At 52.8% G+C, this 15,579-nt stretch overlaps 1 protein-coding gene across 3 annotated transcripts in view; it reads left to right on the forward strand.

The window, feature by feature from the left end:
* The window catches only part of IGF2R (insulin like growth factor 2 receptor), a 97,281-nt gene that overhangs the window by 50,144 nt on the left and 31,558 nt on the right, over window positions 1-15,579 (forward strand). For 2 of the 3 annotated variants that reach the window (XM_081141557.1, XM_081141555.1), the window contains exons 12-23: window positions 277-417; window positions 1,536-1,679; window positions 3,155-3,292; window positions 3,894-4,042; window positions 4,523-4,696; window positions 5,182-5,297; window positions 6,197-6,365; window positions 7,523-7,702; window positions 10,211-10,312; window positions 11,722-11,823; window positions 13,443-13,638; window positions 15,401-15,571. In XM_081141557.1, coding sequence (XP_080997683.1) covers window positions 277-417; window positions 1,536-1,679; window positions 3,155-3,292; window positions 3,894-4,042; window positions 4,523-4,696; window positions 5,182-5,297; window positions 6,197-6,365; window positions 7,523-7,702; window positions 10,211-10,312; window positions 11,722-11,823; window positions 13,443-13,638; window positions 15,401-15,571 — 1,782 coding nt within the window. Of the gene's footprint in view, window positions 1-276; window positions 418-1,535; window positions 1,680-3,154; window positions 3,293-3,893; window positions 4,043-4,518; window positions 4,697-5,181; window positions 5,298-6,196; window positions 6,366-7,522; window positions 7,703-10,210; window positions 10,313-11,721; window positions 11,824-13,442; window positions 13,639-15,400; window positions 15,572-15,579 lie in introns of all 3 variants that reach the window. The other variant, XM_081141556.1, reaches the window with a different exon arrangement.

Raw genomic sequence — 15,579 nt, forward strand, 5'->3', positions numbered from 1 at the left:
TTTCACTGTTTAATTCTCTATGCGCCTCATTACCCCTGCTCTTCTGAGGAGGTGTGGGGCAGTTTAATTCTGTCACATTAACCCAGAAGCCAGAGACTCTCGGGGAGTGCTGGCCCTTAGCCTGCCTGCCCAGAAATGTGAATGCCGAGGGTTGGCGACCACATGCGTGGTGAGCGTTGGGCCTTTCCCTTCCACTTGCTTGTCATTTATGGTGTGACTCACGGAGAAACAATCACTGCCTTTGGCTAAAGAAGCTTGCTTTTTTTTTTTTAACAGAACCAGAGAAGAACTGGGAAGCCGTGGGTGGCAGCCAGAAGGAAACAGAAAAGAAGCATTTCTTCATTAACATTTGCCACAGGCTGCTGCAGGAGGGCAAGGCGAGAGGCTGCCCCGAGGAGGCGGCCGTGTGCTCCGTGGGTGAGTGGTGCCCAGAGCCAGCGGCTGGGCCATTCTCCTGAAGGCGGCGCCCAGTGTGGAGAGAGTCAGAAAGTCTCCCTGTGGTTTAGCTCAGCCTCCTTTCTGCGTTCAGCCGTAGGTAGCTACGTGGTGCAGTCCATGCGTGATGGAGAACTGGGGTGGCCTGGAGTTGGCCACAGCCTTCTGACGTAGGCGAATGCCGTGTTAGGGAGCGGGGAGAACCGTGTTGGAAACTCTTGGTTGTCTTTTCACGTTGTAACCTAAAGAATAACATTGCTAGTCCTTGTGTAAAACCGATTTTGATATCTTAACAACTTTACTGCCCGGAGGTTTTCAGAGGTCACGGTGTAAGGCGACTGGAGTCTAATAGCGTACGTAGCCGTCGCCCGAGAGTGCTGTCCCCCAGGTTCCTTCGCTGTGACTGCTGGTCTGCACTCTCCTGCAGAGATGTCTCAGTTTGACATATATGTAGTATGTTAGTTGGAAAAGAGAAAGGCGACAGGCGAGGGAGTAATTCCAATCCGTTACAAACGGGAAATAAGGAGCTGTGCACCCAGGCGGGTTTTAGGAGTTACCCCGCTATTCGGAATGGGGGCCGTGTCCCTCTGCGCAGGTCCAGGCACGTCCATGCCTTTATTTAAGGAAGGACGCCACACAGAGTTTCAGAACTTTATGGTAAAGAGCAACCAACTGAACTGTGAATTAAGTGGCCACCCTCTTGGCTTGTTGAACAGGTTTAGTTAGTTTCTAGCCCCCCAGCTGGGCTTTTAAAAGACCCGTGTCTGTGTCTCCGGGGAGCTGGGGTCCCAGCCTCGGGGAACGGGGGATGGCAGGATGTGTGGGCTTGCTTTCCTGCCTCCTGTGGGCATGGAGGACCTGGTTTATAATTCTCACACTTTCCTGCTAAGCCCGGAGGTGGCCGTGGGATTTTCAACGTGGCTGCCAACACCCGGCCAAACTTGTCACTCAAGAAAAACTCACCAACCGTCTGGGCCGGGCCAGGGAGGCCGAGAAGGGGCCATGGCGCACCGGCTTGGCCTCGGCTGGGTCTTGGTGCCTCTTCGTCTCACTGTTGTTTTTAATTGTGTCTCCTGTTCCTTCCCCTTTCTCTTTTCCAGATAAGAGTGGAAGGAAGAACCTGGGCAAATTTGTTTCTCCTCCCACAAAGGAGAACGGGAACATCCTGCTCTCCTATTCGGATGGCGAAGCTTGCGGCGACAAGAAGAAAATAAGCACCAATGTGATACTCGTATGCAAGCCAGGTAAACATTTAAAGAGAGAAAAGGAAGGGTGAGGCGCGTCCTTCCCTTGTCTCTTTCTCTGGCTGCTGCCAGGCGATGAAGTCGAAAGGGGACATGCCGAGCACCGCACGGCCCAGGCCCGTCGGTGGTGCTCAGCTGGACTTGATGCCCCAGCCCTGCCGAAAACCAGTCAGGAAACGGAGAAACCATATGGCGTCCTGGGCCTCACGTTGTAAATTTCCTAAAGGGTTACGGTCTGAGTGAGGCCTCCTGTTGTTCAGGACGGTTACACAGCGATCACGCAGCCACTCAGCTCCCTCTGCAGGGGGACCGCGAGCGGCTCGAAAACACCGCCCGTGACCTCACCGTGAGACAGTGCCCTTCTCTCCTGTCCTTTGTGTACAAAGGACCATATCGATGGTCACACATTTTTGTGTTCCTCAAGAGGTTGTACTTTGTGGATACTCTCCCCTGTTTCACAGTTACATTTATGATTTTCAGGGAATTCCCTGTGGACAGTGTTGATCATGGATTGGCTTTACCGTTTTTAAACATTGTTCTTATTGTTGGGTTGGTAGCTGCTGCCAGTGTTTCTAAGCGTGCTATTATGTGTCCTTCCCACCTCCCGTTGAAGAATTTTCCTTTGGATAAATTCTCAGCTGTGGAATAAGGCCAGTGGCTAGGACTATTTTTTTTTTCTTTTAAATATGTTTTTTATTGGTTTTAGAGGGAGAGGAAGGGAGAGGGAGAGAGAGAAACATCAGTTGACTGCCTCCTGCATGCCCCCTACCTGGGATCGAGCCTGAAACCCGGGCATGTGCCCTGACTGGGAATCAAACCCATGACCCTTTGGTGCGCGACCAACTGAGCCACCTGGCCAGAGATAGGCCTGTTTTTTTTTTTTGAACATTTAAAAAAAATTATGGTGTAATATACAGAATATAAAACTTATATATATATATATATACTTTTAAATATATCTATTGATTTTGGAGAGAGGAGGGGAGGGGAGAGAGAGAGATAGAAACATCAGTGATGAGAAAGTCATTGATCGGCTGCCTCCTGCATGCCTGCCACTGGGGATCGAGCCCGCAACCCGGGCATGTGCCCTGACCGGGAATTTAACTTGATCTCCTGGATCATAGGCCGATGCTCAACCCGGAGCCACGCCTGCTGGGGAAAATTTATATTTTTTTAGACATTGTAGTAAAAATACACATAACATGAAATTCACCATTTTAAGTGGACAGTTCAGTGGTGTTAAGTACATTTACATTGCTGTGCAACAGTCACCACCATCCGTCTCCAGAACTTTACCATTTTCCCCGACTGACACTCGTCCCCACTGCCCCTGCAGCCACCCTTCTTGCCTCCGTAGGTTTGGCACTCTAGGAACCTCGTGTAAGTGGACTCGTACTGTATTTATAGGACAACTTGTAGAATAAGGGAAGGTTTTCCGGGGACGATGGGTGATACTCTTTCCTCCCCGTTGACAGGTGATCTGGAAAGTGCTCCTGTGTTGAGAAGCATCCGGGAGGACGGCTGCTTCTATGAGTTTGAGTGGCACACGGCTGCGGCCTGCGTGCTGTCCAGGACCCAGGGCGACAACTGCACTGTCTTCGACTCCCAGGCAGGTGCGTGTCCGAGCAGCACCCTCGTGGTACAGTGTCACCTGGGCCTACTTAGGCTTTTAAAAAAATATTTCTTAGGAGTGTTTTAGAGGTAACTTGCTTTAGAATATTAATACCTTTTGAACAAAATCCTAAAAATGCGGATTTTGAGGCTTATTTGAGATCATGAAAAACCTACCTTAAATTCACAGTGGAGGTAGGTTTGCTGAATGGAAAACCCGAGGGTCACAAGGAAATAAATTTCATTGGAAAACGCTTTTTGTGTGACTTGCTGGCCGTCAATCCCACGTCAGGACTTTTTACGAAGGTCTTTGAGTGGTGCGCATCCCGCTTTGAACATACGGCTGTTTGACCAGCAGTTATGGGCTTTGAATAGATTGTTTTTTAGATTAACTGTGTGAAAAGGTAGTGACTCATCTCCACGGGACATGGCAAGAACTGTGATTCTGGGGCTTGAAGGGAAATGCCCCTCATCTGCCTGCTGGTCTCCCTGCCCTTGGGAGTCCCCGGGAAGAGCGTCTCTGCTCGAGGCTTCGAGCTGAGGTTGCTCTTGACTGTGGTTCGACCGACATCCCATCCTCGGATCGCTTGTACTCTTTCGTAGGGTTTTCTTTTGATTTGACACCTCTCAAGAAGAAAGATGGCTACAAGGTTGAGACAGAGAAGTACGACTTTTACATAAACGTCTGCGCCCCAGTGTCTGTGGGCCCCTGCCAGCCGGGCTCGGGAGCCTGCCAGGTGACAAAGAGGCAAGTCTCCGCATTCGGTTACGCGTTTTCCCAGAGGTGTCTTGAGTAACAGACATTTCATTCAGGAACAGGTGTGATCTCTGCGTTCAGACATTGAGAAAACCTGGTCTGCTAACCAGGGGGTGCTGGGAGTTTAGTTTCCCGGAGGAGCAGCCATGCCCTTGGCAAAGGAGAGTGGGCTTACCCAGGGCCGTAGTTCTGAGTGGCTGGCTCTTCTCGCTGGTTAGACGGACATTTGTGTACGTTTCTTCACTCACTAGTCGAAGTGAAGGGAGCTGCGCCTTCAACCAGCTGTGGTTTTGGGCTCTGGAGTGGGGGTGGACTTAGAAATCTCAGCTAGGGAGCGGAGTGGTCTGCAGCCCGGGGTCCCAGCCACAGCTGCCCCCCCCCCCCCCCGGGTATTGGCCGTTACCCCAGTGTCTCTGCACTGCGAGGCGTCCGGTCTCTGTATCTTTTCTGAGAGGCCTTTGTTTGTTTTAGTGAGAAGAGGGCTTGGAACTTGGGACAGAGCAACGCTAAACTGTCCTATTACGACGGGGTGATCCAGCTGACCTACAGAAATGGGACGCCCTACAATAATGACAAGCGCACACCAAGAGCCACGCTGATCACCTTCCTCTGTGACCGGGACGCCGGAGTGGGTGTCCCCGAGTATCAGGTAGGAAGGCGCCGTACCTGCAGGTGCGCGGGCCTGCGCACGACACCAGGGAGAGACGTCAGTCTCGTGAGGGCAGGAGAAGGTGGTTACAACAGGGCCGTTTGTCCGGTTTCCTGGCCACACGGTCACCTCTTGAGATTGTAATTAATTCTTTTAGATTTGCTGGGTCCACAGGCGGTGTTCACTTTCTGACTGTTTCTTCAATGGGTCATTGTCCTCTCTGATCACCCTCAACCCTGTTGGATACAGGTCCAAACACAGAAACATCACCACCATCCCTCACTCCACCGCACAGAGGCTGGATTCCTGCCTTGATTCTTCCCTGGACACTCTTCCTGTTAATAAAATGAGATGGGCAAAGTAACCTTTCTTCCTACAGTGTTTACTTAGAGAATGTACCTATCGTTTTTTTAAAAATTCTGGCGTTCGTAACATTCCCCCTCCTCTTTGCCATCCCTCCCCGTGTCTCTGTGCCACGTGATTAGGAGGAAGATAACTCTACCTACAACTTCCGGTGGTACACCAGCTACGCCTGCCCCGAGGAGCCGCTGGAGTGCATGGTCACCGACATCGACTCAATGGAGCAGTACGATCTCTCCAGGTAAGGCGGGTCAGCCTGCCCTTGGTCTTGGCCTAGGCCCAGGCCCAGGTCAGTTAGTGCTGAGGTCATTTAGGACTTGCTGGTGATCATGGCGCTGAGCTGTCGATGGGGTGTCAGGTAGTTCTGGGGTGCAGGACCAAGCTGGGGAGTGTGAAGCAGAGTGAATTCTATTTTTTTTTTTTTTTTTAAGGGTGAGAGACATGGGAACATCAATGATGAGAGAGAGTCATTGATTAGCTGCCTCCACAACCCCTACTGGGGATGGAGCCCAAAACCCGGGCATGTGCCCTGACCGGGAATCAAACCCTGACCTCCTGGTTCATAGGTCGATGCTCAGCCACTGAGCCACGCCGGCCAGAGTGAATTCTAACAGTGGCCTGGTAGGCTGTGATATTAACTGGTCTTTGTACCACAAAGCCTCTGTCTTCAGCTGCATTATTTAAATCAGTGACTCAGTACAGAGGTGTGGGGGCAGGTCCAGGTGTGCTGAATCCTGTGTTTAATAAAAGTCAACTACACCCCAGCTGGCGTGGCAAAGCAGTTGAGCATCAACCTAGGATCCAGGAGATCGCTGTCTGATTCCCAGTCAGGGCACATGCCTGGGTTGCGGACTCGATCCCCAGTGGGGAGGCTGGCAGGAGGCAGCCGATCAATGACTCTCATCACTGATGTTTCTATCTTTCTCTCTCTCTCTCTCCCTTCCTCTTTCTGAAATCAATAAAGATATATTTAAAAGAAAAGAAAAATGTATATTAAAAAATCAACTACAGTGGGCGTCATGAGTCACAGTGAGCCACCTCTAGTGTGATTGGGAGGGTGTGTTTTGTTCTGTGTTTCTCTAACTCCTTAGAAAATAACTGTCAGGCTTGAAAAGCATACATTTTGCTCTGTAATTTTAGGCTTGCGAAGTCTGAAGATGGTCCCGAAGGAAACTGGTATGCCCTGGACAGCGCAGGACAGCACAGCATGTGGAGGAAATACTACATCAACGTGTGTCGGCCCCTGAACCCCGTCCCAGGCTGCGACCGGTACGCAGCTGCCTGCCAGATGAAGTATGAAAACAATCAGGTGAGTCTTCCCACCAGTCGTCTGCGTCTCCCTCGGAGCACGTGCCTCCGTGGAGATGTGTGGTTATTTTGGGGCTCCCAGATCAAAGTAGGGCCAGCTGCTGATGTGGGGGCCTCTGAGTAGGAGCGGGGCCTCCCCTGGGTGCGATGGTGTGTGAATTACGATTCAGATTTAAACCCTGAGCGAGCACAGCACAGGGCAGAGGAAGCTCCCAGCGGAGTGCTCAGCCTGAATTAAAAAGTGCCTGCGAGTGACTGGCAGGCATCTGTAAAGAATAGTTTTGCTTCCAGAAGCTGTTGCTTGTGGCTAGTTGGGTGGAACCGGCTCGGGAGAGTCGGGCACTGTGGGTGAAGTAGGTCCAAGGGCTGCTCTCACCCGGCGCGGAACTGCCCCTTCGACGTCAGCTGAGTGTGGTGACCGCCAGCAGCTTGGTACGTTTTTGTGCTTTTACGTGGCGAGTCTTAATGGACGCACGTCTTTAAGAATAGCACGTCAGCAACACACTTTTCTTGGCGCGTGTTGCGTGGCGGCTCGGAGGTGGCTGGTTTTGTGTGGTGGTGACTTGGCTTCCCGTGGTGTGTTCAAGCACCTGCACGTGCTCTCTCTGTGGGAGCCGTGGCCTCAGTACAGTCAGCGTTTGATATCGTGGATTCTCTATCTGCAGATTCGTCTACTCGCTAATGTTTGTCACCCCTAAAGTAATACTCACAGCCATTGCGGGCACCATGGCCCGACGTGTGATCCCCGCTGAGGGGAACGGGGTGCTCTGCATCCTTGACTGTTTCCTGCCCAGATGACAAGAGGATGGGACGTGAGGGACCAGACAGTGTGGGGTCAGGTGGATGGGGTTAGAGTCCCGCCTCCGGTGACTGTAGAGGGGTGGCCTGGGACAGGCCACATGTCTGAGCATCACTTTGCTGTTGTAAAGATGATGGAATCCACCATTGTGAGGTGTTTTGAGGATTTAAGATAATGTTCTGGGTGAGATCTGTGCTCATAGGGGTGCAGGTTTTGCCTGTATGTAAGCACATGTGTTCCGTGTTCACTAGCTCCGTGTTTGCGGTGACTTTGTGGAACATAGATGACTGTGAGCAACTAGGACCTGCCACATTAGTGATGAAGTCGGAGGGGAACCTAACAGATGTGTTTGTTCGCAGGGCGTGTTTTCCGAAGTAGTCTCCATCAGTAACCTGGGAATTGCCGAGACAGGCCCCTTGGTGGAGGACAGTGGCAGCCTCCTGCTAGAGTACACGAACGGCTCTGCCTGCACCACCAGCGACGGGGTGCAGACCACCTACACCACCAGGATCCACCTCGTCTGCTCCCGCGGCAGCCTGGTAAGGCACGGCTTGGCCTGGGACGGGTCGCTCAGCGGAGCACTGGGTTCGCTCTGGGGTCCTCTGTGACCAGTTCCGCCTGTGTCTCTAATGGAGATGAATTGAGTCTGGTGGGTGGAGCAGTTGGGTTGCTCTTAATTCTGCTTCAGGTCAGCCCGTGAAGTAAACATGAGGCGGCAGGGAGCTCGTAGGAGGGCTTTCGTGTCTGTATTTTCTGCAGTTGAGCCTGTTCTCTTACTACTGGTATGTGACACACCCTGCATGGTGTTCTGTAGACTCGAGTTTTCTCTCTGAGTTCTACGGGCACCGTCCTGCCTGTTCTTGCGAGTCAGTGGCCCGAGGATCATGGCAGCAGGACAGGTCTTAGAGCTGGTTCAGTGCACAGTCCTCGGAAGAGGAAGCTGAGGCTTGGTTCCGCTCAGGCCGGTGGACAGACAGGGAGGGACATGTGTGTAATTCACTGGCAAAGCAGGAATAAGAAGCTGAGGCTGGGAGGTAGGAAGGTGCTGGGGATTGCTTGTGGCTCCGAGTTCCTTCGCTGGGGAAGAGCCGAAGAGAAAACGCCAAAGGTAAGTGCTTTATGGTAATTCTGTATAGTCCCAATTGCCTTTTTTTTTTAAAAGAAATTATGGCAAAAAATATATAACACATAATTTATGACTTTAGTCATTTTTTACACGTAGAATTTGGTGGCATTAAGTACATTGATAGTGTTGTGCACCCATCACCGGTATCCATTTCCAGAACTTGACCCTCTCAGACCGAATTGCTTTTGTACCTGGAATTTTACATTTATACCTGGGTCGTGTGTTTTTCAAGCAATGGACAAACTGTTAGATAAATGCAGAGTAGAGATACTGAAATCCATGTTTCTTATTAAATAAATAACTTAAAAGTCCACCTTTTAAGGGTGTGCTACAGCTTCTTCTAGCTTCATTGAAACGAAGTAGCCAAATGTGTCCACTCCTCTCAGCAGCCTGGCGGACTTGGTTACATACCTTCCAATCATCCCGCAGACCCCAAATTCTCCCTTTTTTAATTTTTTTGCCAACACATGATGTTTTTTAAGAGATGATTTCTTTAGAATTCAAGAAGGTCTCCGTGATACGGAACGGAATCACCAGCTGGGTAGGCATGGCCCGTGTTGTGCAAGGAGGGGCTCCACAGCTGAGACTGACGTGCACCCTGCGATTAGCCCGAGCTGGGGTTTCCCGCTTTCTCCCTCGGTCAGTCTCAGGAAGGAATCATGGTTGCCCATCGCGGCCCTCGCCACCTCTCTGGGCGTGTCTGAGCATCGCCTCCTGGAGCCTCACACACCTCCCTGCCCCTGCCTGGTTTCTTGTTGCTGTGGTGAGAGTGGGCAGTTCCAGCAAGTTCTTTTGGAGCCTTAGTCTCCTGTGACACCTTGTTTGGATGGTATTTTTAGTTTTTTTCAGTTTCACACTGTCACTGTGTATCTGGTACATATCGTGGGCCCAGGAAATAGTGAGTAGAGGCCACATCCACAGAGAGATGTGCAGGTCACGGAATTATCACAGATTAAGCTCAGTTACTTTTCACAGCCGTGCTGTGAGGCAGAGACTGCACGGATGTGTTTCTGTCTTACTGTTGGAGACGCTGAGGCTGCAAGGGTGGGGGACTTCCAGGTCAGAGGGCGGTTGGTGGGTGAGGTGTAGGCTCAGGGTGAGATCACAGTCACTTCCTTCACCGGTGAGCCTGTGCAGGTGTCTTAACCTCCCTGTGCCTCAGTTTCCCCACCTTGTATGCAGATATCGGGTAATATTAGAACCTGGTTCAAGGGGTTGTTGTGAGGCTTAGGTGAGAAATGCTAATAAAACTCTCAGCGGTGCCTAGTGTTTGATTAACGCTCCAGATGGGAGCTGCCACTGTCCGTAACGGGGCGGTGGTGTCACGTAAGGTCGAGTGGCACTTGATTGAGGACCTGTTATTGAAACGCACCCGGAGAATCCACAGATGATAAGGAACTAACAGCTGGAAGCATTTTCACAACCGTGCACACCTGTGTGACCACACCTCCCCCATCCAGAAACAGCACTGCTGCTCCCCGGAGCCCTCCTATGTCTCTTCCTGTCACGTCTCCACCCGTCCTGACCTCTCAGGTCGGCTCTGCCTGTTTCTGAGCTTAACACAGATGAAACCGTGCACCCCGTAGCCTTTGCCCTGGCTTGCTGTGTTCCACACTCTTGGGGGGAGCATTTCTCAAAAGCACAGACTGGGACTCAGACTTGGGTGTGGGTCCCAGTCCACCATTTACTGCTGGCGTGGCCTCAGGCAGATGTCCTCACACCCAAGCCTGAGAGGTAGCGTAAGAATAATAAAGATGTTACGCTGTGACTAGATAATGCTCATTAAATGCCTAGCCTATCGATCGGCGCCTAGTAAAGTGTCGGGAGACGGTGGCCGTTTTTATGGAACGGGCTGGGCTGCTTTGGGTTCAGTCGAGTTCCATTTCTTAGATTAACCGTTACCCTGGATCTGACCTTTCAGAACACCCACCCGATATTTTCTCTCGTGTGGGAGTGTGTGGTCACTTTCCTGTGGAATACGGAGGCTGCCTGTCCAATCCAGATAACGACCGACACGGACGAGGTACGTGCGCTGTCCCGGGCCCTTGCTGAGCTGCCCTGACGTTCCCACCCAGGCGCCAGCTCTGCACGCACCCCTCCCCTCTTGCTCCAAATCTGCAACCGGCGTCTCTAGTTCCCCACTTGACAGCAGACTCTGGAAGTCGCCTTCATTCCTCTCCCACCCCGGCTTCCAGGTCCAGTTTTACTCCTGGGTTACTGTAGATTCTGTTTTGCTCTGCATCCCACCGTCCCTTCCACGTGGCAGTGGCGCCCCAGGGGCTCTGGGCTTCTCTGCCGCTGCTGCGATTGGAGAGGTTAATATGTCACCCCAACACCTAAACATTTCAGTGCCTGTCACCTGTAGAAAACAGCCACCTGTGTTACTGTGATACTTAAGGTTTTTTTTGTTACTGTTGTTAACTCTCACCCGAGGATATTTTTTCCGTTAATTTTTAGAGAGTGGGAGGGAGGGAGGGTGAGAGAGAGAAACATCGCTGTGAGAGACACATCAGTTACTTGCCTCCTGCACGCGCCCCAGGCCGGGGATCGAAACTGCAGCCCTGGTGCGTGCCCTTGAGTGGGAGTTGAACCTGCTACGCTTGCATGGGCCCACGGCTAGCCATGTAGTGCCCTGGCCACGGCAGTACTCAAGGCTTCACTGCTGATTTCAGCCCCCCCTGCCCCTCCCTGCCTTGGCCGCGTGCCCGCTGCGGTCCCGGCCGCCTGCCCCTTGGCTCACGCTGGCCCTCCGTGAGCCCTGCCCTGCAGGGGGCACTGCTGTGAGGCATCCTCCCACCTCCCGAGGGCGGCTCCTGTTTGCACAGCCCTGGCTGTTTTTCTTTATAATGGGACGTATTTTCCGCCCTCCCTTCTTTAACTCTTGCTGGGAGGCAGACTCCTTGACGGCAGGGCCCAGGCTCCCCTGAATGATGTCCCTGCACAGGGTGGATTCTGGGAGGGCGGGGAGGGTGGGAGGCTGCGCCCTGTCCTGGGTCAGTGCTTCCTGGGCTGTGGCCGCTGCTCCTTTCCTTGTATGTGGTGGATGGGGCAGAACAAAAGGCATGGGCTGAGGGGCTCATCACTCGTAGAAGAGAAGGGACACTGAGAAAACAGGACTTGCATCAGCTGCCTTAAGTGGATTTAAAACATTATTTATGGGTCTCTTATTGTTCCTGCCTTTCCCCTCAGAGGTCAGCCGTGGTCTTACGCAGGTAAGTAGAGCAGCCCTAAGGGCCTCCAGGTGGGTGTGCCGTCTGGCCCAGCTCCCGGGCAGGCTCCAGGGCGCGGCTAAGGGCTGCTTTCTCCCTGGGCTTCCTCAGAGGAGAACAGGGTCTGGGATGCCCCCCATGCAGGTTTGGGAGGTGCTGTGTTTGTTGTGCCCTCCAGGGCGAGGACTTGGTTTGAACGCGTCTCTTCCCCTTGTCCACACAGGCCTGCTCTATCAGGGACCCTAACAGCGGGTACGTGTTCGACCTGAACCCGCTGAACACCTCCCAAGGCTATATGGTCACCGGCATCGGGAAGACATTTGCGGTAAGAGTTAAGTGAGTTGTAAAAACTCCAGTTTGCTTTGAAACGAGGACAGGGTGCGCGAAAGTCACCTGCAGCTGGCGACAGGGAAGGTGGCCGTCCTTAGGAGTGGCCCCGGGCACTGGGATGGCAGCTCTGACCCAGGAGGAGACAGGAGATTCCGGATTTCAGGGGGAAATGAGGTAAAGCCATCACCCCATCCCAGTACAGTGCAGACGCGAGGGAGCCGTTCTTCAGAAAGCCAGTTATTCCTCATCTGCTACTGAGCCTGGAGTGGGGTCCCTGGGCCAGCCGCACTCGTCTTATCTAGGGACTTCTTAGAAACACAGGTTCTCATGGATGGGGCCGGCAGTTTGATTTAACAAGCCCTCCGGGTGATCTGGTGCCCACTGGGGTCTGAGAACCTCTAGTCCAGAGGAAATGGTAATTATATTACCCTTCGAAAGGGAAACACGCGAGATGGCTGTTCTAGACCCTTCTGACAGCGTTGCCTTCGTAGACCCCCCAACAGTGTCTCTGGAGCAGCAAGGTGGGAAATGTCCACATTAATGCTGCTGTGCCATAAACGAAGCTCCACCAGAAAGGGAAAAAGCTTAAAAAATCTTTATCTTAGTTTGTTCAAATTCTTGTAGCAAAAGCCGTAGTGGAAGCAGGAAGTTGGGGCGAGCATGTTATAACAGTTTGATGCAGAGGGAGCTTTGTGTACGTGTCACACAGGAAAGCGAGCACATGGCTTGTTCCACAGCCCAGGAGGACCCTGGGGTGAGATGGGTCGCTCAGCAGCACCCTTCTGAGGTGGTTCCCTGCCCTGCACCCCTAACTGCTCCTGCAGAGTTCAGCTTGTACCAGGTGGTTTATAATAGGTGAGAGTATGGTGTCCAGTAGGTGAGCGTGTATTTAGCTGCCTGTAAGAGCGTGAGGCAGACGAGAACCTGGTTGAACCCCGTAGAGAACATTCTAGACACGAATCCCTATGAACATGCTGGACGAGACGCACCCTGACTACTTGGCATTGCACCACCCGGCCATGTCTGACGTAGGGGAACGAGGCTCTTTAGAAAACCACTTTCTGTACATAGTCGTTAATTTCAACACATTGTGCCCACTTCATACACAGAGGTCTCGACGCCTTTCCGTCTCCACACCAGAGAGGGGCCTACTTTCTTTTCATAACTACAGTGACTATAATTGAACTTAAGTGGAATGACCAACATCTTTAGAAGTCTAGGGCATCACGTTATACTTACTTTTAATTCCTGTGATTTCAGCTGGATATTCTTTCTCTAATGTGATTTAAAATACTGTAAGATGATGGGTCACATGCATCCTCGGTTACACATGGCGCATTGTTACCTGAGGTGTATCCCTGTGCATTTGGAGGTGCAGGGACATATAAATGAACATGTGCAGCGCCTCGGAGGCCGTTTGTGGGCATTGCCACTGGACTTTGCCTTTGATACTGACTCTAGGACTCCCCTGCCCAACCATGGGGAGCTGGTGACAAACAGCGGACCGCAGCAGCTGTCCAGCCTGGCGGGTCTGGGTTGCAGGACTCTGATTCGTTTATGGTGAGTTACGTGGTCTGAGCTCCATGTGTTTGCTTCTTGCCGTCCGGCCTGCAGTTTAACGTGTGCGGCACAATGTCGATCTGCGGGAACCTGAACGGAAAGCCAGCGTCCGGCTGCGAGGTGGTGACCCACACGGCAGATATCAAGAATCTGAAGCCAGAGCGGCTTGTTGGATTCGAGAAGCGCCTCGAGCTATCCACAGAGGGCTTTTTAACTCTGACCTACGAGGGGCCCTACTCCGAAACCAAAGGTGAGCCCAGAGCCACGTTGGTGTAGCCGACCTGTGTCCCAGCGGTTCTGTGACTGTCTCCCCTTCTGAGCGTGTAACGCATGAGCCCCTGCAGTGTCCCAGAGTCCTCCGGGCTCACGGGCACCACACCGATGCGTCCCTGCGTTTGCCCAGGTCCCACAGAGGCGGTCCTGTAACTAGAGAGGTTGCCGGGCCACTGCTGCCCACTCGCTCCCTCCTCCCGGCGTCCTTCGTCAGTGGTCCTCACGTGGGACGCTGTCACTTCCCTTTTATCCCGTCTCTTTCAGGTGCTGGAGACGTGACCGGACGATAATAAAAGTTACTTTGTTTTTCCCTTTGTTTCCTCCACTTCTCCCACTTAGTCTTCCTTGTATCTCTACAGACAGTTTTGCTGTGTTGCTTCTTAACGTTTTTACTCTCTTCTGCGACTGTCACACAGCAGGAACCTGGTGTCACGGTGCAGGAGGGTGGTGCTGGCGGTTGGCGCCCCTGTTCTGCATCGAGTGCTTCCTGGGGCAGGACGCTGGGTGCACGTGGCCGGCTGGTTCTCACCCGCCCTCAGCAGTGCTCGTGCCCTTCTGCTTACCCACCTCTTCCCTTTATAGGTGACGAGGGCCCGAAAAGGCCCCGTTCCCTGGACAGAGCCAGTAGCTTATTGGTGGGCAGTGCCAGGGTCAGGGCCCGGGTCTTTGGATTTTCACCCTGGCTCTGCCAGTTAGTACATTTCTCTCTTGCAGGGGAGGAGACCGAGGCCCACGGAGGTGCAGTAATTTGCCCAGGGGTTCACAGCTAGTAAGCAGGGCTGAGATTTGAAGCCACCTGTCTGGCTTTTCATCTACGCTCTTCCCACCGCTCCTTGGTAAACTCACGAGGGGGCGTCACAGTATAAATGCGCCAGTTGGAGCGTATCTGGAAGGGAGTGGGTGGCGGCCCTGCCCTCCAGGATTTGTGACTGCCGCGTCCCGGGCTCCCTTCTGCACCACGCCTCGGGCTCACAGATAACCGAGAACGCGGCACCCGGGAAGAGAGCCGCTGGCACAGACGGCAGAGGGATCGCTCGTGATTCCTGTGGAGGGTGGTGTAAGGCCGGGGCTGCTGTCAGCTCGGAGGGATTGTCCTTTAGAAGAGGAGTCGGGCTTGTTCTCTGTCATTTGTTGGGAGGGTCTGGACTGAAGGTGGAAGTTGCAGGGAGAAGTGATTTGGTTACGGGAGGACTCCAGTAGGGCTGGGTGGTGCGGACCCTTTACTTCCCCCATGGAAAGGTCTCTGACTCTTGGTCACCTCAGTACTCAGAAAACCACCTGCTTTTTTATTCTTTATAATTTTTTGGCTCTCCAGTTTCAGAGCACTGTTTTAAAATGATCTAGATTAGGCACTTTCATATCCCTTCTCTTCTGATTTGGGAAATCATCTTCTTCTCACAGGGTGACCACTGTGCTTGTGTGGCTACAGCTGCTTTCATCCCTTCCCTCTGGGTGTGAGTCCAGGCGCCAGCACACCGGGGCCTGGGCTCATTTATGACCTGCACTTTCCACTGTGTTGCCTCAGGCTCCTTCCTTCACCTCCTGGCTTCAGTTTCCTTCCGTGTTAAAAGGACGTGATAACGTCACCGGCCACTCTGGTTCAGATCGGGCCCCTTGAAACAGACCTGGCGCTGTGATGTCACGTTCCGAGGTGGCCCGAGGCTCGTTCCCAGCAGAAGCGTTGTCCGGGCTGTGCTGTGATTGCTGCTGTTTCTCAGGCTGTTCTCCTCGTTCCCCAGAGACCGGCAATACTTTCATCATCCGCTTTGTCTGCAATGACGACGTTTACCCGGGGATCGCCAAATTCCTGCATCAGGACGTGGACTCTTTCCGGGGGATCCGAAACACTTTCTTTGAGCTTGAGACGGCATTGGCCTGTGTGCCTTCTCCGGTGGATTGCCAGGTCACGGGTAAGGCC

This window comes from Miniopterus schreibersii (assembly GCF_964146895.1).
Source record: "Miniopterus schreibersii genome assembly, chromosome: 6".
NCBI lineage: Eukaryota > Metazoa > Chordata > Mammalia > Chiroptera > Miniopteridae > Miniopterus > Miniopterus schreibersii.